This window comes from Lissotriton helveticus, chromosome 1_2 (assembly GCF_964261635.1).
Source record: "Lissotriton helveticus chromosome 1_2, aLisHel1.1, whole genome shotgun sequence".
Lineage (NCBI taxonomy): Eukaryota > Metazoa > Chordata > Amphibia > Caudata > Salamandridae > Lissotriton > Lissotriton helveticus.
The window spans coordinates 235068654-235092264 of NC_136058.1; the positions used below are offsets into that span (position 1 = coordinate 235068654).

At 47.5% G+C, this 23611-nt stretch overlaps 1 protein-coding gene across 2 annotated transcripts in view; it reads left to right on the forward strand.

Annotated features, from left to right (window-relative positions):
* EFCAB14 (EF-hand calcium binding domain 14) overlaps nucleotides 1-23611 on the forward strand; it is a 278772-nt gene that overhangs the window by 158032 nt on the left and 97129 nt on the right. For both annotated transcript variants that reach the window (XM_078671656.1, XM_078671657.1), the window contains exon 9: nucleotides 21285-21396. In XM_078671656.1, the coding sequence (XP_078527782.1) occupies nucleotides 21285-21396 (112 nt within the window). The remainder of the gene's footprint in view (nucleotides 1-21284; nucleotides 21397-23611) is intronic.

Consider the following 23611-nt stretch of genomic DNA (forward strand, 5'->3'; position numbering starts at 1 on the left):
TTCGGATCGAAACACAAGTCCGGCACCAACCATCACCATTTGGTGCCGGAAAAAATGTCGGAACCAAAGCCATCAGCGGTTTCCACTCCGGCATCAAAAATGTTGGCGCCGAAACAGACAGAAGTGCAGAAAAGAACTGCAAAGCCCAGTTTCAAGACCCCAACCGAAAAACCGGATCCGAAATAAAAGATTTTGTATATCCATCCATAGACTGGCTATATCACCACTAAAGTGACTCTAAAAAGAAGTGCTGATGCAGAATTTCACATCCCTTTAATGAAGAGATCTGTTGGAACTAACCCTTCCCCTCCTCCTCCTCCTCTTCCTCAACCTATTCTTCCTTCATCACCACCTTCCCCTCCGCTTCAACCAATTTCACCTGAACATTCACCAACACATACACCTGACAACCAGGATGATGGGGATGATGATCAGGATAGGAACGATAAGCCATTTCAAGACCCATGGGACAGTCATAACACCAATTCGCCCACGGGAAATGATCCCGACCTGTACCGTACCAAACCCTCTCCACCAGATGATAGTGTACGTTACATTGAATTACTAGGCAGAACTGCCAACTACCATGGGGAGCAACTACATAAGGAGTCATTAGAAGAGGATTTCTTATTGAAACCCTCAAAACAACGCAGAAGTCATCACATGCACTACCCATGCTTAAAGGATGGTCGAGCATGTAGATGACATTTTTAATGACACAGTCAGAGCTTGCATTCTTACCCCTAGAGAGGACAAGAAGTACAAGCCCGCACCATCGGACCCGGTATATATAAGGGGGCAATTGCCACTAGAGTCCCTGGTGGTGTCCAATGCAAGAAAAAGAGCCAACTCCCAGACAACAGGAGAGGCTCCACCTCCTGATAAGAAATCAAAACTCATTGACCCTTCTGGGAAAAGAGTAGCTTCTCAAGCAGCTAATTTCTGACGTGTCTCCAACACTCAGTCACTTTTAGCATGATATGACCGCGCGTACTGGGATGAAATGGAACAACTAATACAATATTTACCCCCGAACACAAATCTAGAGCACATGATCTGGTTCATGAAGGGCAACTTATTGCTAATGATCAAATAAGATTCTCTCTAGATGCTGCAGACACCGCTGCTAGAGCTATAAACACTAGTGTCCTTCTAAGAAGGTATGCCTGGCTCCGTATATCCGGTTTTAAACCTGAGGTTCAAACCTCCATTTTAAATACCCCATTCGATAAGGAACATCTATTTGGCCCAGTGGAGGTAGCCAAATCTATGGGAGCCCTTTAGTCCACACAGGGTTGTGCTTCCTATCGACATTCCTTTTACCGAGGGGGTTCCAAAAACACCTTTATCAGAGCCTACATCCACATATAAGAGCAATAACCAACCCTCTTCATCTAGAGGTTATTTCAAGGGAGGTTACAGGGGTAACAGCGGTAAGGGCAGGGGCCGGGGTTCCAACACATGCACCTCCCCCGCCAACACACAAAAAGTGACTTACCTCCACTCCCTTATCCGTTCTGGTTACTGCCTGGAATTAATCACCGTGCCTCCAAATATTCCACCAAAGCGCCAAAAACTATCACCAGACCATCTACACCTCCTCTTTTTTTTTATTCTCTTTTTTATTAAGCATCTATCATTTTTCTGCACAAATACAATTCATGTTACAGCACACATCATTAATTCTACAAAGTCAGAAAATTACAATATACACCTATAGGAGAGTAAAAAATGACATAAGAAATACAAATAAACCAAGAGAAACCAAAAAACAAAGAAAAAATAAGACACGACAAGCTTTTATACCTTTATATAACAATCGTCAAGGTAACCTCCGCCTGCCCTTCACCAGCCCTACCATTTTTCGAGCTAGTTATGGGTTGCCATATCTTCCGCCCTAATATCTTAACTCTTCGCCCCTTCCTATCCTATATTGCTTTTTCCAGGTTATACATAGCGAGAAGGCTTGCAATCCATGTTTGGAACGAGGGGGGAACCTTATCCAGCCAAGTCCTTGCTATGCAAATACGATAACTTGCCACAGAGACAAACAAAAATTCCACTGGCAATCCCTCTGCACCTTCCCCGACCCCCAAGATAATTAGTTCATCTGTAAGCTTTATCTTAATCTTTAGTGAAATTTCCATGAATCCCTCAATCGCGTTTTTTAAGGTATACAACTGTGGGCATTGTGCAAACATATGTACAATGTCTGCATCATTAGAATCGCAACGAGGACATATTATTCCGGACGTGCCGCCCCATTGTGCTATTCTAGCCGGGGTATGATACAGTGAATAAATAGTCTTATAATGTTGAGATTGTAATGTGGCTGAACAGAGCACAGTACGTCCCAAATCGAGGGATGCCTGGAAGCCTTCTGAGTCGGTCCCCAATGTTTCTATCCATTTTAGGGCATATTTCCCCCTGTCATCACTTTTAGTTGCACTGAGTTCTGCGTAGAGCTGCCTAATTGTACAAAAGGTGGAACGTTCTATATGTTCCATTACTTTGCTCTGACCAAGACCTAATAGGCCACCCTGCTTTTGTAAAAGAAAGCTTCTTATTTGTAGGTACTTAAAAAAGCTGCGACCTTCTAGCCCGAATTTAGCTTGCAGTTCCCCAAACTGTAGCATACCCCCCTGAATATCCAGGAGATTACCAACCTTTACAATCCCCTTGTTATTCCAGTCCCTCATGATTGTATCCCTAAAAATATCTCCCGGTAATGAGCAATTCGTGTAAAGCCGTGTATAGTTCACGATAAATTAGTTAAAAGCTGGTACGAAGGAGGGATTGCACTACCCAACCTTCAATTGTATTACTGGGCCTCCCAGCTTAAGATAGTAAATCAATGGATCCACGCCCCGCGGGGGGACCCCGCGTACCAAGCGGACTGGTCACAGCTGGGAACGGACGGCATGCTTGCGGTGCTGTACAATCGCGCACGGGCCCGAAAACTGATCGGTCCGACGCTGCACACGGTATCCCTGTGGCATGCAGCGCAGTCACGACTCGGGTGGCAGGGGAAAATTACAAACATGACGCCATTGTGGGACACGAAATCACTAGGTAACTTAAGAGCCAGTAAGGGTTTCGCACAATGGGACCAAATAGGAATTTCGGTTGTAGGAGACCTTTGGGATAAGGGCTCAGTGGTCGCATTCTCACAACTGCGACAACAGTATGGTATGGGGCCCAATGAAACATACAGATATGTGCAAATCCGGCACGCCCTACTGCACGCAATCCCTCCTGACACAGTACTCCCGGAATCCTCTCCACTGGAGGACAGGTTGCTAACTGACTTTATGGAACAGAAGGCAACCTCCCTTACATACAAAAAACTGATTAATAACCTGCCGGACCCCACACAGAAACTCCGAGAGAGATGGGCCGGGGAACTGGGGGATATGGACGACTCGGAATGGAACGAGGCGTTGGCCTCACCAAGGGAGGTGTGCATCTCAGCTAGGTTTAGGCTGGTTCAGCTCAAGATCCTACACCGCACCTACTATACCAGAACACTTTTGCACAGGATACAGAGAACACCACACCCCTTCTGTCTCAGGGGCTGCGGGGAGGAGGGGACCCTGCTACACACACTATGGGACTGCCCATTACTCCAAGAGGTATGGAAACAGATTATGCGAACAGTCTCCCAGGCCCTTGAAATTTCGCTCCTGCCTGAGCCCCGCAAATGTCTGTTAAACATTTGGGATCCTACTGACCTGAACAAATATGAACAGCTGTGGGCCACGTTAGCTATGACAGTAGCAAAGAGAGACATAGCGCAAAAATGGGGTGCGCCGGACTTGCCGACAGTGTCGGGCTGGGTTAGAAATATGGACCTCCTCATGGTGAGGGAACGGGCAGTGTATGTGTTGCGGGCCTGTCCGCGTAAATGGAATAAAATATGGACACCATGGAATAAATATAGGGGAGAACCATGTGACCCGTTGCCGGAGGATGAAGATCTGGAGTCAGAGGAGGAGGACGATTAATGGGGACGGAATGGTATGAGGCACTCTGATTTGTGTGGGGGTGGAGGGAGCAGCAACTGTAAACTCTGAACCAATGTATGAGCTCTATGCAGTGGATGACACCAGTATATGAAAGGACACAACTATATGCGGTGGTGATGACGTTAGTTAAGTTCTTTTGTAGAAATCATTTTCTTTCCATACGTAGAAGTCACTGAGAACTAATTGCAGTTTTTAATAGGTGGGCGAATTACGAACTGGATCTGAGTGTGGAATGTTGAACTATGTGATTCTGTAAGGAATTATATGCAACTCTTTCCTCCTTACATGTTATGAAAATTAATCTTGTACACCGATCTGTCCTGTAACTTATCCATCTATGCAGACATACTGAGACAATATGTAACGGATGCAAGCAGTGAAATTGATGAAAATAACTTCTGCGTCTATTTGTCAATAAAGTTTAAAAAAAAAAAAAGATCTCTAAAAAAAAAAAAAAAATATGGAAACACCTCAATGATTACCATTTTGGCGTTGCAGGAAACACACCTCAAAGAGACCGAAGAGCTACGACTCCGTCACAAAAGTTATCCCTTATTTTACAGATCATCTGCCAACAACAAGCAAAAGGGAGTTGCTCGCCTCTTTCGAAGTTCGGCAAAGTTCCAACCCAAAGCCATTAAGGGAGACCTGGAAGGGAGAGTAATTATGGTAAAAGGGAAATTGAGGGGCAGACTCTGCACTTTTATTTCTACCTACACCCCCAACTCCGGGCAAGCGATGTTCTTGACTTCCCTTCTGAACTTGTTCGCAGAAGGCCCGTTGTATTTCTGAGAGACTTCAACCAGACCTGGCACGCCGAACCATCTCTGATTACTTTGAACTAAATCACCCACAGGACACTTCCCCCCCCAGAATAACTGAATCTGAAAGAGGCACGTTCGTGATGGATTCCTTACCTTAGAATATCCCCAGGCATTAGACTGGATCTGGAAAGTTTTGCTTGGCTGTCCCCCGCGCGTCGGTAGGTGGCGTCCTGCAGATCCGGGTCCGTCACTGGCGCCGTCAGCGCCGAGTTGACGTCACGAGGGTACTTGGGCGCCACCTATGCGTGCTGACTTCAGTTATTTCTTTTTCCGCGCCAGCAAGCGCAGATCTGGATTGAGCACGTACCTCAGTCACTTTTTGACTACTTTTTTGAGGCTTTTGTCTCCTTTTTTTCTTTTTTTTTTTCTGGTGCCCGGCTTTAAGTCTTGTGGGTCGTGCCGCCGTAACATGTCAGTGGCGGACCCCCACGATGTGTGGCTCTACTGCCTAGAGACAGACCACGACTCCAGGAACTGTTGAGACTGTTAAACCATGGCCCGAAGGCCTTGCGGGAGCAGCACCGGAAGTTGCTGGAGGTCCGGCATTCCTCTCACCGCTGCTCCAGGTCTAGGGGCTGTTCCCGAGACCGCTCACGAGACCGGAGCTGCCGCTCCTCGGGCTCCAAGTCTTCACCTTCAGATTCCGGTAAGTGACGCCATAAAAAGAAGTCGAAGAAGCATGTTCGCTCTCCGGTGTCCCCCCGTCGCTCCCCGGAGGTGGACGAGGGGGACCGGGGCTCTGCCCCTGCGGCGCCTCTGGAGCCGGGGAGTCCCACCCGCTATACCCGGGTCCTTCGGCGACTCCCGAACAGATGCAAGAGTTTCTTGCTGCCATGGACTGCCTTTTTAGGCCCCAGGTTCCCGCCGGTACACCTTCGGGCCCTGCGGTCCCGTGTCCAGATCCTGCTGGCCCGATGGCTCTGGCGCCACATGATCCTACGCCGCTGGCTCCAGTGCCACAAGGTGCAGCGCTGCCGGCTCTGGCGCCACTCTCAGCTCCACCTCCGGTGCCGCACTGGGTGCCGTTTATCTCACCCCTGCCCCGGTTCCCAGACCATTTTGTTCCGGCCTGGGATCCACATTGGGATGCGGCTCCGGCCGGCGCCATTTTTGACGCCGTTTCCAACGCCATTCGTCCCTTCTCCAGCTCTGCCGTCGCTACCGACCCCCTCTACGCCAGAGGCGGACGACGACTGGGATGGGACCAAGGACCCCCTTGCCCGGCAATGTGACTCCGAGCAAGATTGGGTGGATGACCTGGAAGACACGGGTGAACTCTGTTTCTTCTGACCCGGGGTTAGCCTCTCCTCAGCCTACTATGGAGGAGGGCACTACACTGTGGTGCTCCGTCAGGCTGCGGAGGCTCTCAACCTCGACCTCTCTACAGTGGCCCTCAAGACCAACCTCCTTACGGAGGTGCTTCAGACAATGTCTGCATCGTCGGAGCTGCTGCTCCCTTTCAATGAGGCCCTTACCGAAGTCCTCTTGGGCACCTGGTTACGGCCGGCCACGGGGGCGCCCATAGATAAAAACGTCGCCAGGCATCATCGCCCGCCACCTGGTGATCCTGCCTTTCTGACCACTCACTCTATACCTGAGAGCCTGGTCATTCAGGCCTCGGCGTTGCAGAGTGCCTTTCCCACGGCTCTGCCGGATAAGGACTCTAAAAGGCTGGAACAATTTGGCAAGAGTTTGTTCCCCTCGGCCAGCTTAGGGCTGCGGTCGGTTAACACCGCCTGCTTGTTGGGCCGTTACTCCCACGCAGTGTGGGATTCCGTCGCTCAGGTCTTGCCTCAGTGTTCTGGGGAGGTCCAGGCTTCCTTTCCCAAGCAATTGCAGAAAGTAAGGATCCGGCTAAATTTGCCATCAGGGGGGTTTTGGACACCGCTGATTCATTGGGCAGGGCAATTTCCTCGACTGTGGCGTAGCGGCGCCACGCCTGATTGCGTTCGACTGGGTTCCGGCCCTATGTCCAGGGCTCGCTCATGGACATGCCCTTTGATGGCTCCCGCCTCTGTGGCGTCAAGGCCGACAATGCCCTGGAGCGATTTAAAGACTCTCGAGCCACAACCAACTCCTTGGGTCTTTCTACGAAGAACCCTGCCACTCCTGGGTTTCGTTCCTTTCGTGGCCACAGCAGGGGCACCCAGGCACGCTCCTCCAACAAGCCTGTGCAGAACCAGCCTTAACTGGTTCTGCACAGCTGGGAACCAGCGTGCGGGTCAGTCCACCTCCACCCCCGCTGCATCCGCCTCCAAGCATCCCCAATCTGAGCTTCAGGGAGCACCCCACGCTGGTGGGTGGCAGGGTCCGCCACCACTGGTGCAACATTACATCAGACAAGTGGGTGCTGCAGATAATCTGCCATGGTTACTCACTCCCCTTTTTGTCCCCCACCCCCCTCCCCCCCCCAGCCATGCCACCTCGGTACCACCACATGTCGGGAGATCATTTGGCTCCTCTACGTCAAGAAGTCACGGCCCTCCTGGCCAAGGGGGCCATCGAGTGCGTCCCTGGTCAGGAAGTAGGGAATGGGTGTTATTCCCACTACTTCCTGGCCCCCAATAAGAACAAGGGGGGGCCTGCGCCCTATCTTGGACCTCCGGGACGTCAATCGCTTCCTCCGGAAGGAGAAGTACAAGATGCTGACTCTGACTCAGGTCCTGGCTGCCCTTGACCCTGGAGACTGGATGGTAGCGTTGGACTTGCAGGATGCTTATTTTCACATCCCCGTCCTGCCGGCCCACCGGCACTACCTGTGCTTCACCGTAGGCCAGGAGCATTTTCAGTTTGCCGTGCTCCCCTTCGGCCTACCAGTGCCCCTTGGGTGTCCACGAAGGTGATGGCGGTGGTCGCGGCTCATCTGCGCAGGTCTGGGGTGTCAGTCTTCCCCTAGCTGGATGACTGGCTTTTGAAGGCGGGCTCGCCCCAGGCAGTCAACCACCTCCAGACTACGGCTGACCTCCTGCATTCGTTGGGGTTCTCCGTCAACGTGCCGAAGTCGCACCCGAGTCCCTCTCAGAAGCTCCTCTTCATCGGAGTGGTTCTCGATTCGAACCTGTTTCGGGTTTATCCTCCCGAGCAGCGAGTCCGGGATATTCAGGCTTGGATTCCGATCTTTCAGCCTCTATCGCAGGTTTTGACCCTCCGGCTACTGGGCCTGATGGCCTCCTGCATCCTGCTGGTGACACATGCCAGATGGCATATGAGGGCTCTGCAGTGGGACCTGAAGTTCCAGTGGGTGCTGCATCAGGGCAACCTGTCCGACCATGCTCAGATTTCGGAGGGCGCTGCACGGCAGTTGCAGTGGTGGCTCACGAATTGCTATTGGGTTCAGTGGCAGATGCCTCTCCCTTCCCCCAACCGGAGCACACTGTGGTGACGGATGCCTCCCTCCTAGGATGGGGAGACCACTTGGGAGAGGCAGAGATCAGAGGCCTCTGGTCTCCGGCAGAGTCCCTTCTCCATATCAACCTTCTGGAGCTGCGGGCGATCAGACTTGCACTGAAAGCATTCCTTCCCTCTGTCGGGAAAAGTGTTGTGCAGGTGTTCACGGACAACACCACCGCCATGTGGTATTGCAACAAGCAGGGCGGGGTGGGGTCCTGGACCCGGTGTCAAGAGGCTCTGCACCTCTGGACAAGGCTGGAACGTCAAGGCATTACCTTGGTGGTTCAACACCTAGCAGGTTCTCTGAACGCCAGGGCGGACAAACTCAGCTGTCGGTGCCTGATGGATCACGAATGGCGTCTGAACCCTGACGTGGTGCAAGGTCTCTTTCTGCAGTCGGGAGAGCCTTGGTTAGATCTATTCGGCACCGAAGAAAACGCGCAATGTCGTCAGTTCTGCGTGTTGGAATTTCCAAGGCGGCGCTCGCTCGGAGACTCTCTTCGTCGCAAGTGGAGTTTCGGTCTGTTGTACGCTTTTCCGCCTATACCACATCTGCCTATAGTGCTGAAGAATATCAGGCGCGACCAGGCCCAAGTCATTCTTGTGGCGCCGGATTGGGCTCGGAGAGTATGGTATCCAGAGCTACTCAGTATGAGCGTCGATCCTCCGATCCGTTTGCCTCTTTGGGAGGATCTTCTGTCGCAGCAGCAGGGGATGGTCCTCCACCCGAACCCGTCCTGTCTCCACCTCAATGCGGGGAGATTAAGCGGCGACAGTTGACACCTTTCGTTCTTCCTCCCGAAGTCTGTGATGTCATTTTAGCAGCCAGGCGTCCCTCCACCAAGACGGTGTACGCCTGCAGGTGGAACAAATTTGTGGCATGGTGCACAGCAAAGGCTGTGGATCCCCTTTCTGCCCCCCTTTTGGAAGTCCTTTTATTCCTTCGATCTTTGGCCCAGCAGGGGTCTACTCTGGGCACTATCAAAGGTTATCTTTCGGCCATCTCCACCTTTCTGCGGCTTCCAGATCAGCCTTCTCTTTTTAAGTCCCTGGTTGTTAACCGTTTCCTTAAGGGCATTACGCATACGTTTCCACCCGTGTCCTTCATAATGCCTCAGTGGGACTTGAATCTTGTCTTGACTTTTCTGATGTGCGCTCCCTTTGAGCCCCTTCATAGCTGTCCCTTGCATCTTCTCACTCTAAAGACAGCTTTCCTGGTTGCTATCACCTCTGCCAGAAGAGTGAGTGAGCTCCAGGCCCTTTCTTCCAAACCTCCTTTCCTTTCTGTTCATCCGGACAAGGTGGTTTTAAGGACCCGTCCTTCTTTCTTGCCAAAGGTTATTATGCCCTTCCACATCTGGCAGACCATCACTTTACCCACCTTCTTTCCGCCTCCGCATCCTTCAAGGGAAGAGGAGAGGCTCCACCGTCTGGACCCAAAACATGCGCTCGCATTCTATCTGCAGCATACTCAACAGTTCTGGGTGGATAATCCGCTCTTTGTTGGCTACGTGGGCTCCAAAAAAGGTTTGGCCGTGCACAAACGGACCATTTCCAGGTGGGTAGTTATGTGCATCAAAGCATGTTACTCCTTGGCCAAGAAGGAGCCTCCTGTGGGACTGCTTGCCCATTCGATCAGGGCTACTGCAGGCACTACTGCCTTGGGACGTGGCGTTCCCTTGCAGGACATTTGTCAGGCAGCTACGTGGGCCTTGCTGCACACGTTTACCAAGCACTACTCCCTTGACAGTCAGGTCTGGAGAGACGGCTTCTTTGGCCGTTCTGTACTTCGTGACTTTCTGGTGTAATCTCGTTCGCAGTCCCACCACCGGGGTTGGTATTGCTGGGGTATCTATTCTAAAGTAAGGAATCTATCACTAACGTGTCTCTTTCATATGCACAAGTTACTACTTGTGTAACGATATATCTGTATGAGACATTAGTCAGTGATAGATTCCTTACCGCCCCACCCATCCTCCCCGTTCTGCGAACTGATTACTAGGGTTAAGGTCATCCCCTTTTTAGGGCCCTATTTTTATGCACCAATGGTCATTATCTTGCATGGCTCTGCGTTTCTGGTGTGGAAAGTAGTTAACAAAACAGACGTCAGCGCGTATGGGTGGTGCCTAAGTACCCTCCCTGACGTCATCTGGGCACTGACTGCACCAGTGACGGATGCAGAGCCGCATGACGCCACCTACTGACGCGCAGGGGTACTGCTAAGCAAAACTTTCCGTGTCCAGTCCGACGCCTGGGGATATTCTAAGGTAAGGAATCTATCAATAACTGTCTCTTCCAGATGTATCGGTACACAAGTAGTAACTTGTGCGACTCGTTTAAAGCAGTCTTCCGGGGTAAATGCGTCCAACTTAATGCTTCTCTGAACAAACAGAGGACTAAGGAAAGTGTGGATCTCGAGGGGGAACTAGAGAAAGTGGAGAAAGCCCACAAGGCAGCGACATCTCGAGTACTGCAGAGACAGCTTAGCGCACGGGAGGGTAAACTTAAAGCTATCTATGACACAAAAGCCAGTATCTTTGGTAGATTTTATGGGGACCTGTACACAGGCACACTTCCAGATACAGCCTTGCAACAACACTATTTAGATTCTTTGATCTTCCCTGCATCCCATCAGTGGAGAACGACCGATTTAAATGGGCCAATCACGGCCGAAGAAGTAGGGCAGGCTATTGCAAAACTCAAACTTCACAAAGCCCCAGATCCAGATGATCTGACGGCACACTTTTGTAAGATTTATGTGTTGGAGCTTATCCCCCCACCTCACCGGGATCTTCAACGCAATAGCTGAGGATTCCATTGTTTCGACCTCTATGGCTGAGGCAGTAATCACAGTTATCCCTAAACCAGCGAAAAATCCCCAAAGTTGTGCCTCTTATAGGCCCATTGTGCTGCTGAATTTAGATGCAAAGATCTGTTCTGCAATTTTGGCCGCTAGGATAGAAGACCTAATGCCCACACTAATCCACTCTGATCAATCAAGCTTTATTAAGTGAAGGCAAACGCATGATAATATTCGGATAACAATACACCTGATTGAAAAAGTCTTTAAATTTAAACTTCCGGCAATCTTGATGGGTCTAGACGCAGAAAAAGCCTTTGACAGGGTGGGTTGTTCGTTTCTCTTCCTTACCTGGTCAGGGCCAATTATAAACACCCACACTCCCGAGTACAGGTCAACGGATACCCATCACTTCCATTTGCGCTTAGCAGAGGAACGAGAAAGGGATGCCCGCTCTCCCCTCTCCTATTTTCCCTTAGTATCGAACTCCTGGCAGTTCAATTTAGAGCCAGCACATAGATTCAGGGAATATGCTTTGGGGGTACAGAGCACAAGGCGTCATTCTTTGCAGATGATATATTGCTAACACCCACGGATCCTGGCCCCTCGCTACGGGCAGTACAGGTAGTACTAGGAAAATTTGAAGCGGTGGCAGGTTTTAAAGTTGATCTATCGAAATTCTCCATACAAAATCTGATACTCACTAAGGGCGAAGCGACAATGGGCGAAATGTTCCCTTCTATATCTAGGCATTCAACTCATCCCAAGGATAGAAGACCTGTACAAGGCCAATTACCCCTGATTGGTGTCACAAATTCAACAAGATCTTCAGCCACAGCTTTCCAAACTTTTCATGTTGGTGACACACTTTTTAGACATGCATCATTTTTGCGACCCAGTAAGGCAGTGTAGCGAGCTAGGTGTAGCGAGCATGCGTAGTGAGTGAGCCCGAACCCCCTAAGTGGGCAAATGGTGCATTTTCAAGCAAATTTGAGAAAACAGGAAGGTTAATAAAGCAATTATGGAGTAGTGTGGCTCACTGGTTAGAGGCGGCAGGCCTGAGAGCAGAAGTCAGCCTGGGACCAGGGTTCAATTCCCGACGCGGCAGGGTTGTGGACCTTGGTCAGCGGACTCGATAATTCTCGCTTCGGTGCTTACTCTAATCAGGGGTTCCACTCGGCAACTCTGGGCATTAGCTTGCCTAATCTCCACAACGGCCCCACCAATTCCGGGGATGCCTGGCTCCACCTTGGGGACTCCCAGCAAGGGACCATCCCACAGGGAAAGCCAGGACGGGTTCCCCAGAGTTATACAGCGCCGGGACGCCCCGTTGCTGGGGCAGCTGTGCGCTTTACAAGTATACTACATTTACATTTACATTTACATTTACATTTACAATTGTGAATCTGTTCTAACAAAGACAGTGAGTGGCAAAACTGGGTGTAAGGTTAGGTTTGTGCCTGAAACAAGAATATAATCATGCACACATTGACACATGCCCCAGTGCTTTACGGCACAAAAAGGGCGGGTGCACGCACTGCCAACCCTTTCAACCATGCACAAAGTCTGACTGCTGCCAAGTCCATGAAGGGCAATATATAAATGTACATATCAGTGTTGAAGGTTAAAATGACACGTTTTCACCTTCCAGTATTGCTTGTGAAAATTGTACATTTTCAAATTTGAAGAATTGTTCTTCTAGGTTTGAGTAGAAATAAAATATGTATGCAAAGGTACATACATTGCATAAACCTTACGAGGGAGCAAGGTGTGTTACTGCTTCTGCTCTTCCGGCTGTTGGGCTAGTGCTAGTTCTTATTACTGTTATCGTCTGTTTGGGATGTAACAAATGCATTTGTCCTAAAATGTAAAGAAATCAATGATTTCAGGTTGGGTATAGGAAGAGAAGAAGTTAGATTTTCTGTGTTGGAATAAGTGGCTTTATTAGTGTTAAACGTTGACATTTAACATTATTACCTCAAATATTTCATCTGTAATGCAACTGGTGCTCCTCTAAAGCTGTATGATACCTTTGGGTCGAGTTTGCGCTATATAAAACTACAACAACAAAAAAGGTTATTTTATGTTTAGTTTGAAGTGAGATGGTCTTGATCAGGGATGATGTTCCGGTTTTGTGTGGATTCGTGTATTTCTGGGATCAAAGCTTCCTTTGTTCAGACCCAGATTCTTCATCCTCCGCCCGAGGTGAGGGCCATGTTCCTACTGTTGCTCACTGGAAGTAAGAGTGTTGGGCTTCCGTTCATGCTGAGTGAGTTCTGTGGGACCTGGGAAAACTCCTGCCAGCGTTGAGTCTCCCTTCCCATCTCAGGTTCCAGCTCAGCAGCCCATCCCGTTTTAATTGGAGACGGCCTTGTTAAACCCATCTTTTCCCTTCAGCCCTGTTGGCCCAGGGATGCCGGGAGAACCGCTCTAACTAGAAAACAAACTGCATCCTCTTCATCGAAAGAAACTGCGTTCTTTGGAAATAAGGTCTTCACACCTGTGCCTGTCTCTCGCTTAAGTTTCCTCTCCCGACATCCTTTCTGTTTTCCCATTTCTTTACCCGCCCTCCCCCCAATGCCTGCCTCAGACCCACTTGTTTTCCCGTCTTCTCCTGTCCCAGCCTAAATGAAAACGATCCTCACTCCCTTCTGTCTCTGAGACTCGCCCGCCAAAACCCCAACATACCATGGCATATAATAATACTGATCGCCTGACTTATAGATTTACAAATATTGCTGAAGCTATACGGATTGTTGTTCAATGCCGTCCTTGCTGGCCACATGTTGATGCTCCTCGCGTTTTTCAAATGTTCAGAGTAAAATTAAATAATTTAAGTGGCAACATTGTTTTTACCTCTCATGGTTACGGGAGCACCCGGGCTGCCTCTCCTATCAAAACTGCGCCGTACCGATCGCATGGAATGGGGAGCAGAGGCTGCTCTGTGGACTGTCTGCCCATTGGACGCGCGCTGCAAAGGGAACAAGGCCACACGCATGCGTAATGCTGTCCCTCTCCTTCCTCCGCGTACCGTACTGCGTCACTGACATGCGAGGTCCTGCTCAAAAAGTTCATTTTTCTGCATCTCGTTGACATCGTGCGACACACCCACACATGGCAGGTGACACAGTACTGTGTCGTGACACAGAGTTTGGAAAGCTCTGCCTTAAGCGATGGAGGCCATTATACATCTCCTTTCCTGGACGCATAAACGCCATCAAAATGACAGTATTACCAAAATTCCTCTACCTATTTCATGCGCTCCCAGTTGACTTAGATCGTGATCTATCACCCAGATTGCGCTCCCTTATTACTAAATTTATCTGGCAGGGTGGAAGAGTACGACTTCACTTTCACGTGTTAGGGCGCTCTGAAAAAGAAGGGGGGTAGCATTGCCGGATTTCTCACTTTATTACCAAGCAACACAGTTCAGAGTGGTTGTAGAATGGTGTACGTGGGATTCCGATAAACATTACCTCCACATGGACAGGGAGATAGGGGGCTGAATGATCTGGGGTGTCCTTTGGAAACGGAAAAAACGATAGGCCAGTAAAGGCACCCCAACACGAACTACACTAAACGTTTGGGATGAGGTCACGAAAAAAGAGGGATGGACATCTTTCCCCTCCCCTGATACTCCTAATAATTTCAACCCTGGTTTCCCTCCGGCGCTTCATGAAGGCCCTTTTGATCGATGGCGAGAAGGGGGTTGCCTGATGATGTCAGACATGTTTCACAATTTTGACGAGCTCACGTTTGAGAGTTGTCAAAGGGAGGTTCCAGGTCCCAAAAAGCGAGCACTTCCATTAATTCCAAATCAAACGCTGGGTATCTCAGCCGCAGATGAGAGACGCCGCCACGAGAGAACGTACACTAATAGAGCAACTGGTACGGAGGGCAGGCACCATGAAAGGGGCAATCTCTTCAATATATGCCATGTTATTATCAACAATAGATGTCCCACAGGCACGATACATGCCTTTTTTGGGAACAAGTGATCGGAAGAGATATTACTGAGGGGTGTAAACATATATGGGAGGGATCTAGCCAGACACAACCACTCAGTGGCCTTGAAGGAAGCCCACTATAAGACACTTTTTGACTGGTGTCTGTATCGCACAAAATTCAAAAAGATCTTTCCAGACACTTCTGACCTCTGTTGGCGAGGTTGCAGCCTGCAAAGAGACTTTCGCCACATGTGGTGGGATTGCCCTGGTATCCGTGCTGTTTGAGAAGAAATCCTTTTACATCAAAGACGTACTTGGTTACCCCATTCCGATAACTATAGAGGGAGCTCTTCTGGGCATCAGGGATCCTGATCTTGAACACCAGACGAAAGCAAACAAGCCAATAATGTGGGCGTGCTTAGGGGAGGCCAAAATAACAATAGCAGCAGCCTGGAAAAAAAGGAAACACCAGCTGTATCGTTGTGGCACTCCCGGCTCTGGAGAATTCTCACCATGGAAAGGTTGGCCAATATTTTTAGAAATGAGTACAAGAACTTTGAATATAAATGGGGCCCGTTCGTAGCCTTTTTGTCTCGTGGCCTGCCATCAGTGGTCTGCCCACCTTCCATACGAACCATGCACCTATTCCAGTTCTGAAAATGTCTAGAGGGTGGTCCCATACCACTCCACATGGAACAGTAGTGTCTCAAGCGGAACAGTTGGTAAGCTGGCATTACCTTTCTTCTAGGACACATCTGAAGGTCCGACAGTGGGTTTCAGAGATACCACCACCACCGGGGAAGCGTAGGAGGGAGGGTTAGGGGGCGATTGTGTACTGGTATAGTTTTGGGGGTACCCCCTTTTGTTTGACTCAATAAAACAGGCATGATTTGTAGCATGGGGGGTGCGGTGGGACTTCTCAACATGAGAAACTGGATTCATACTAGCGGCGGGTATATGTTCGAGGTTCTGCGTACTCTCCTGTTTACTATGTGTTATTAGATTGACATGTTGAATACATATACCTTTGACAAAAAACATATGCGAGTCTCGGAAGGAGTAAAACGTGTCAGAACCAAGTGTCATGAATATATCTGTACCCTTATTTGGAGGGCTGGCTTGTTAAAAAGCCCTCCCTGTAGCGGATTTTAAAACATCTGAAAAATGGCATCCACATTTGCAGCAGCAAGGACTTGAAATGTAAGTGAAAAAGTCAAATTTAGTTCCATCACAGAATTTCTTTTGTAGGAGTAGCAAAGTTTGACACAGTTGTTGATGACCTTCTGTCCAGTGGAGAGATTGCCCCATGTCACTCAGGTGATTCAGTAGCCTTTGAGGTGTCCTACCTAGTCTGCATTGGTCTGCTGAGGCTGTTCTGTATGAGGGCTTCAGTGCATTTTGAGAACTCAGTGGTAACAGTTTTTGAGTAAACTGTTGGATGAAATCTTGTTACACCACTCTCTTGTCTGGGTTTGGTGGACAATTCTGACATACTTTTCAAAGGGCATCTACTAATAAACTTCATGGATTCATATCAATTTGTGGACAGGATTATGTTCTAGGAGAAACCTTGACCAGCTCCCTGTTTTCACCAAGAATCATATTACATATAGTTACACAATAGTTTCATAGTGTTGGGGTGCTTCAAACTTTCCTCCTCAGATTCATGGTAGCCTGGGACAGATATTGCCTGACAGGATGATGCTATGGTTTTTATTTAGCAAACATTGAGACATCTTCTCCTTGTCCCTGTGCAAGGAAGCAGCAGATCTCTGGTTGTGGTGATAGACAAGCAGATTATTTCTCATCTTAACGTGGATTCAGAATGTGAAAGCAGATCACCTCAACGGGTTGTGCTCTGTAAGCCATGAGTGGGAGATTCATCCCAAAGTTGTTGTGCTCCTTTTTCAATGACAGTCTCTCACTCTGTTTGCTTTGTACGCCAATAAAAGAACATCAGATTTTGCTCCCATCAATTACAGCAACAATTGCAGTAGACTTTATTGTTGCATTATGCTTTATTTCTGCTACCTCTACTTCCAGAGATTGTACATAGGTTCAGGTAGATAATTTTAACAGCAGATTTCACACCTTGTGCCAGACTGGATCCAGAGATTTCCCAGAGCTCTTCTCCTGCTCTCCAACAGATGGCTTCGTGCAGCTTCTCTTCATCCCACCCCGGAAGTGACGACAGAGTCTCATAATAGTCACCCCTGCACTGTGACACAATATTTTTTTCTTTCCTCACCTTCGACATGAGCTTGCTTCCAAACATTTGCCCATCTTTTAACATTTTCCTCTAATATTTTTTCACAGTATACAAGGGAACGTGTTCCCACCTAAATTTACAAACAGATGCCTATGACAGATCCCGACTTGGTCTGTCTGTTCACATGCCACAGTCTATATAGAACATTAATATCAGTGTGAAGCTGTCCTGAAGTCAGTTACCTACTTTGAAAGTGGCACTGTCATGCAAGAACACCCTTCAGCTGGCTTCAAAATGTGGGTGCTCTGAACTAGCCCACCACTCTAGCGCCATAAGGTAGCCTATACTCTCAAATAGTTGATACAGTTTGCCAATATTGGGTACTTCTTAATGTTTGGAAATTGCAACAATTGGGTTAGGAGGATTCAACGCCATACCTTATGTGTTGACGATGTAGATTTGTGTGCTGCAGGTGGAGGGAATTTTGATGATGGTTTATACTTTTATGCTATGCACACCGCAGGAACATAGATTGGAAACACTGCGGCAACTACCATCTTCTGCCTCTTCTTCTGCTGCTGCTTCTGCTTTTCTTGTTGCTTCCTTTGCTTCTGCTTCTTTTGCTGCTGCTTCTGCTTCTTTTGCTGCTGCTTCTTCTTCTTTTGCTGCTGCTTCTTCTTCTTTTGCTGCTGCTTCTGCTTCTTTTGCTGCTGCTTCTTCTGCTCCAAGATAGACAACACAGAAACTCCCACAAGAGACAAAAGCAGGGCCAAAAAACCACACACCTTACAATAGACTCCTGTGGCAGTGAAAGCAAAATGAATCCAAGTATGTTGCAATTGCTAAACTGTCATGCATATGTCACCCGCCCTTGACTCATTCTATGTCTGACTACATGTGCAAATAATACCACAGTGGTTCTGTGTGTGCTTAAATAGTCATTAGTGTGCACTTCGATAACTCGTTCTGTAGACTGCTGCTACTCTGCACATCTGTATATGCAATGTTTTCATTAACCATATATAAAGAACATTTAAAAATCAGACATCACTGGGCTCATGTGGTGTTTATTACCTAGGGTTGGGCGAGAAGACTTTGCTACTTGGATCTCTATGTGATGAGCCTGTATCCCCTTTTTAGGTCTCGCCTGGCGCGAGCAGCGCACATGCGCTGCTCTCGCCATGCGCGGGCCTTTTGGAATCGATACGGTTTCAGAAGGGTGCTTTAAGCCACACCCTTCTTTCTAATTGGTTTGCGTCATAGTTTGTTAAACGACAGCATGCGATTGGCAATCGGGCTTTTTGGTTACTGCCTTGTCCGGTCTAACGATGGCCCATTTGGACAGGCCAACACCATCTTTGTTCCCGTGACGTAGGAGGGTGTGCTGATGGGGCACACTACCCTTGACACCATTTGTTTCCGCCGCGGACAGGCTGTCGGGCGCGTTGCTTCACTTGCAGCATTCCAAGGTAAAACAGCAAATACTTAAAAAAAATATTCTCATCTGTAAACAAGAGCTGGATTTCTTCGGCACCTTCCGCATGAATGAACCCATAAATTGTACAATTCCAGTGGCCGACTGAAGAATGCCTCTTTAGGATTCAAAACTCGCAGACTTACCTGGTAATATCAGGTGTCACTGAGCTCGAGGCATGCACTGCTCTGGTGAAGCAAACTTTCATGTGTTACTTTACTGCCATTTCCACAGCACATTGACACGGTGATCAGTTATGTACTGGTACTGTTGACAGCAATCGACGTTAGCAAAATCACTCAACCAGTTATTGCGCACACTCGGTGTCCCACGCTGCTGACTGGAGAAAGCAAGTGGCTCCATGAATCTGTATTTGACAACAGACGGGAACTTTACAGGGTTTTGAAAATAAATGTGTCAGGGGGACAGGGGAGAGTGTTATGGAACCCGGGCGTAACCGCCCCTCCCTCTGACCTGCATATATCAATCTCGGGTGAGATGGACATTTCACTGCGCCTTGAAACAAAATACCCTATTGAAGAGTTGGGCTCACCATTGGCAATGTTGTATGTGTGGTGTGCAAGCAGTTTGCGTGTTTTGATTGGCTGTGACACATACCGAGGCTAGAGGGGCTAAAGGGGGGTGATCCTTAGCATTGTTGTATTTTATAATTCAATCTGCAGCCAAAGGAAATGTTCTACCTTGCACTAGGCTCCATCACACACTGGCTCTTACTGTCAAAGGCTGCCAATGGAGATGTGTGTGACCTGTAAAACTGTGCGCCGAGGGCAAGGGGTGCTTCTTCACAAAGTACGCCGACAGGAACAGGTAATCAGAAAACAAGAGAGAGATGCTGTGGTGCCTCTGAGCGAGCACCAATGGGGCAGGTGCAGTGAAACAAACACTAACGTGCTGCTGTGCGCTGACCAGCTCACCACAGGAGCCATTAAGACGGGAAAGGCTGCGAGCTGCCTCACAGCAGCACCTCAGAAAGGCACTCGCGCAAGAAAACAAGCATTGGCATAGTCTCTAGGTCTCCCCTTTGGGACCTGATTAGTGTTTATCCATGCAACAGTTGATGTTGATGCACCAACGATATTGTGCTGCATAACTAAATACTTATAAGGTCCCAAAGGCGAGACCTATTGGCTATGCCAATGCTTGTTTGTTTTGCTTTGCCGTCTATAAGGTCTGCTCTCTCAGCACAAATATTCTTTGGCATTCCTCTGAGTCCAAGATGAGCCTTTTAAATTTGGAACTTGAAAGACTGACTTAAAGAAGTTAACTACTTTCCACATGTGGTGTTCTGTGAGTGCCTCTTCAGCAACTAATGCAGGAAGATGGTCTGTATATTATTTATGCTGTGCAAGAGACCATTTCTACCTGGAGGTCAAAAGATGTCCATATTCTTCATTTTGTACCATACCTGACTGAGAAAGGACTTGATTTGGGCACGGTTAAAGCTTGCTTTGCTCCTATGTCAGCATATTTGTATTTACTCGGTGATGAAACTTTCTCTTGTGGTGAGATTTGTCAAGGACATAATGAATATGTTTCCTGTAAGGCTGTTTGAAGTCCTAATTCTAGTTCTTTTTTAGCCTATTCCTTAATGTTCTCTTTAATTTCTGACATGGAGAACAGCTTTTTTTGGTGCTAAACGCACCAACGATGAGGGGGAAGTGAATTTCAAGCAGTTTGGCTTCTTCTCCATTCATGACATTAATGAAAGACTTGGTCAGTCTGAGTGCAAAGCCATCTTCCTTGCCTGGGTGATGTCTGAATTCGATATGTTTTAAGTGTTGGTCTTCATCCTGCCATTTTCTAACTCATTTCATAGAGTAGGAACAATTGCAAACATTAGACCCCAGCTGATGCCAGTCCCACACCATTTGAGTTTCATGTCTTGTAGGCTGGTCATTATTCCATTAACAATATATAATTGCATAGTTATTTCAGTTATTTCAGTGTTGGTAACAAAAAACCTGTCCTATTCATTATAATACATAGGATTCTGCAATCCATGTGTAAAAACTGGTTTCTAATGACCTGATTACAGGTGACTTGTGACTCACCTAGTCGCCTGTAATATAGAAACTACATAGCTGCTCAACAGTAATAACTTGTTACATGTGGGTTCTGACATCTTAATAACTCCTGCGAGAGGCAGCACCCAAGGCAAGACACAGAGCATAATTAAGGCTGCCGTTTAAACAGCAAGCGACAGAAACCTGTCTTTTCCTTCTTCTGCTCTGTTTTACTAGATGAACAGTGATGAGAAGAAAGGATGTAATTATGGCAACATGGTTATTTTTTGCACGCCTTAGGCAGTTATAGTAAAGATAGAACTACCGTGCTTTAAAAAAAAATCTTATTGTATTAAACTGATTCTAGTATCCTTTGGCAACAGAGATCTTTTTGATGTGTTTAACTTTTCACTAGATATTCTACTTTAATCTTCATGTTTGCATACATGCTATCTCTTTCATATGAAAGAGCAAAACACCAAGGATTTAAGTGGTTTGTGGGAAAGGGGGTGTTTTGCTCATGTTTTGTAAGCATAGCTGACACTACTTGAGGTATTGTGGTGACTTACGTTGATTTGCTTGTCTATTCAGATATCTGAGGTAAACAGTCTTCAGGATTCAAAGCTAAGAGAAAAGCTTCAACTGATCAATGCACTCACAAGTAAACCAGACAACAGTAGGCCGCTTGAAGACTCTAACAAAGGTGAGTTGTGCGCAATAAGTTCCATGACCTATTGTAAGATTTGTCAGCAAATAAAATGTTGTTTATTGTTTCAGGGATATTCTGATTTTTGATGACTTCATATCCTGTTTTTAATTAACCGCCCGGCAAAATTACATTTTGGGGGTTTTACCACTCAGTTGTCTGTGCCTCCTTTCCATTACCTGAGCATATGGTGATTTGAAAGAAGCAGCACTACTTGTGTGCAGTTAAATTATGGATTCCCAATCTCAATACAAAGGGATATAAGATTTGTTGCTTATGTGTTGCTTTTTCATCCCCTCTAGGACACCCTCCCCAGCCTTCTAGGAACCACAACATTGATGGCAGTAATTTTGAGTCTCCATAGAGATTTCTCTTGCCTTTCTGTGTATTCTGATAGGTACTACAATGTGTTCTGTTGGGTCATTCAATTGCTTAGTCTAAATGATAATAATTCAGAGGCAATCACAACAATAATTCAAAGTGGAAGGATCAGTCAAAGGCACACCACACACAAGCTATACTTAATATGAATCACATTTATATATCACTTGAATGTATATTGTTATATATGGCTGCTACACAAATACATTACAAGACAAATCACATCAATCAGAGGACTGACCTAACATGAAGCGTGACAATATTTGGTACCTATTTACAGAACTAACAATTACAATTAGAAATTCAAATACAAATGGAATTACAAAAACATTAAGACAAAAAATGTGGAATTCCGTCCTAGTCCAAGTGAATGTAGTTCAGCTTCCACACTGTTTCCTTTGACACTGGCTTAAAAGGTGAAGTGACTCAGGATGTGAAATAAATACGTGTTGACGTTTCGACCCAGGATGTATGTGTTAATATGTAAACATCACGCAGGGTCTTCCTTGGGACCTGTGTAAAACCATGTAGGCAGACTAAGTAAAAAAAAAAGAGGGGGGAGTGAGTATAGTGTGCTTAAACGCATTATCCAAATGTAGATGGGGTGGCCTAGTTGGACAACTCACCAAAGTGAATAAATACTCCTCCTGGTCTGGATGAAGTACGTAAACAATTATTCATTTAGGTCCTTAGTCTGGTGCGAGGTCTTAGATATTCGGAGGGTCATACATGATTAAATATCCTGTGTTTAAATCTAAAAGGGTACATTTGATTCTGGCATTAACAGAGTATATCAACCCTGCAAGGATGTAAAACTCACTTATGTTGTAGGTTTAATCAGAAAAAGAAGAAAAGGGTCCGGTCTCAATTAACTAGCCGCCAGGTGATCTGGTTAAACATTGGGAATAAGTCAGTGCAATCATCTAGCGATCCCTCTGTCAAAATTGTAGGAGCGTGTTAGAAGCTGACTCACCCTTTCACGGTCTGGCAGTGAATGCAAAAGACAAACCGGCGAAGCCCGAGCTGCCAGCAAGTCTGTCTTTAAAAGAGAGAGACTGCAGCTGCGTAAGTGTGCACGTCTCCAAGGAATCATAGGAATGCTTGACGAGCGCAGTGCTTAATTTGAGCTGGTGCTTTCCGGTGCTCAGCACCAGCACTTCTTTCACAGGGCTACAGTTTCTGACCCTGCAGGTGGTGCTCTCAATATTAATTGTTCAATTTTAAAATAAAAAGAATAACATACCTTGCATGGTGACTGGCTGGTAAATGTTCATAGGCAGGCCAGCGTACACCTGTCCAGGCAGGCATTATTGTGTATCACCACGTTAGTGATGATGTCATCACGCCTATCACAAATCCAAGAAGTCATAGACAAACAATGGCTTGCATTCTATTCCCCGAGCCTGCTGCACCCTACCACTGCCTGAGCCTAAGCCTCCCATTGGATAATTGTAGCTGGGGGCTGGCTCATGACGAAGTTAAGGCAAGGAAGCTGCGAGAGCGCATTTGGAACTTGGGAATGAGGGCTCTTGAGGAAGAATAAACTAAAGTAAGTGTGGACTTTCCACTTGCTGCATAGCCAGGGTAGCATATCATGCAGCCCTGCATTGCTGCTATCCTCAACATGCTCGATGTGGCTGTAGCCCAACACAACTTGCGTGTTCCATGAAGTCACCTGTAGAATCTGGGCGCTGCCCCCAGCATGCTAATTGCTGAGCATGCGCGAGTCCAGTAGATGCCACAGCCATACTCGCTGGCATTGGCAGCATTACGGCTGGGGACAATGCCTGTGCTGTAGCAGGCAGGTTCACAGCAAGCTGAGCAGTGGCTG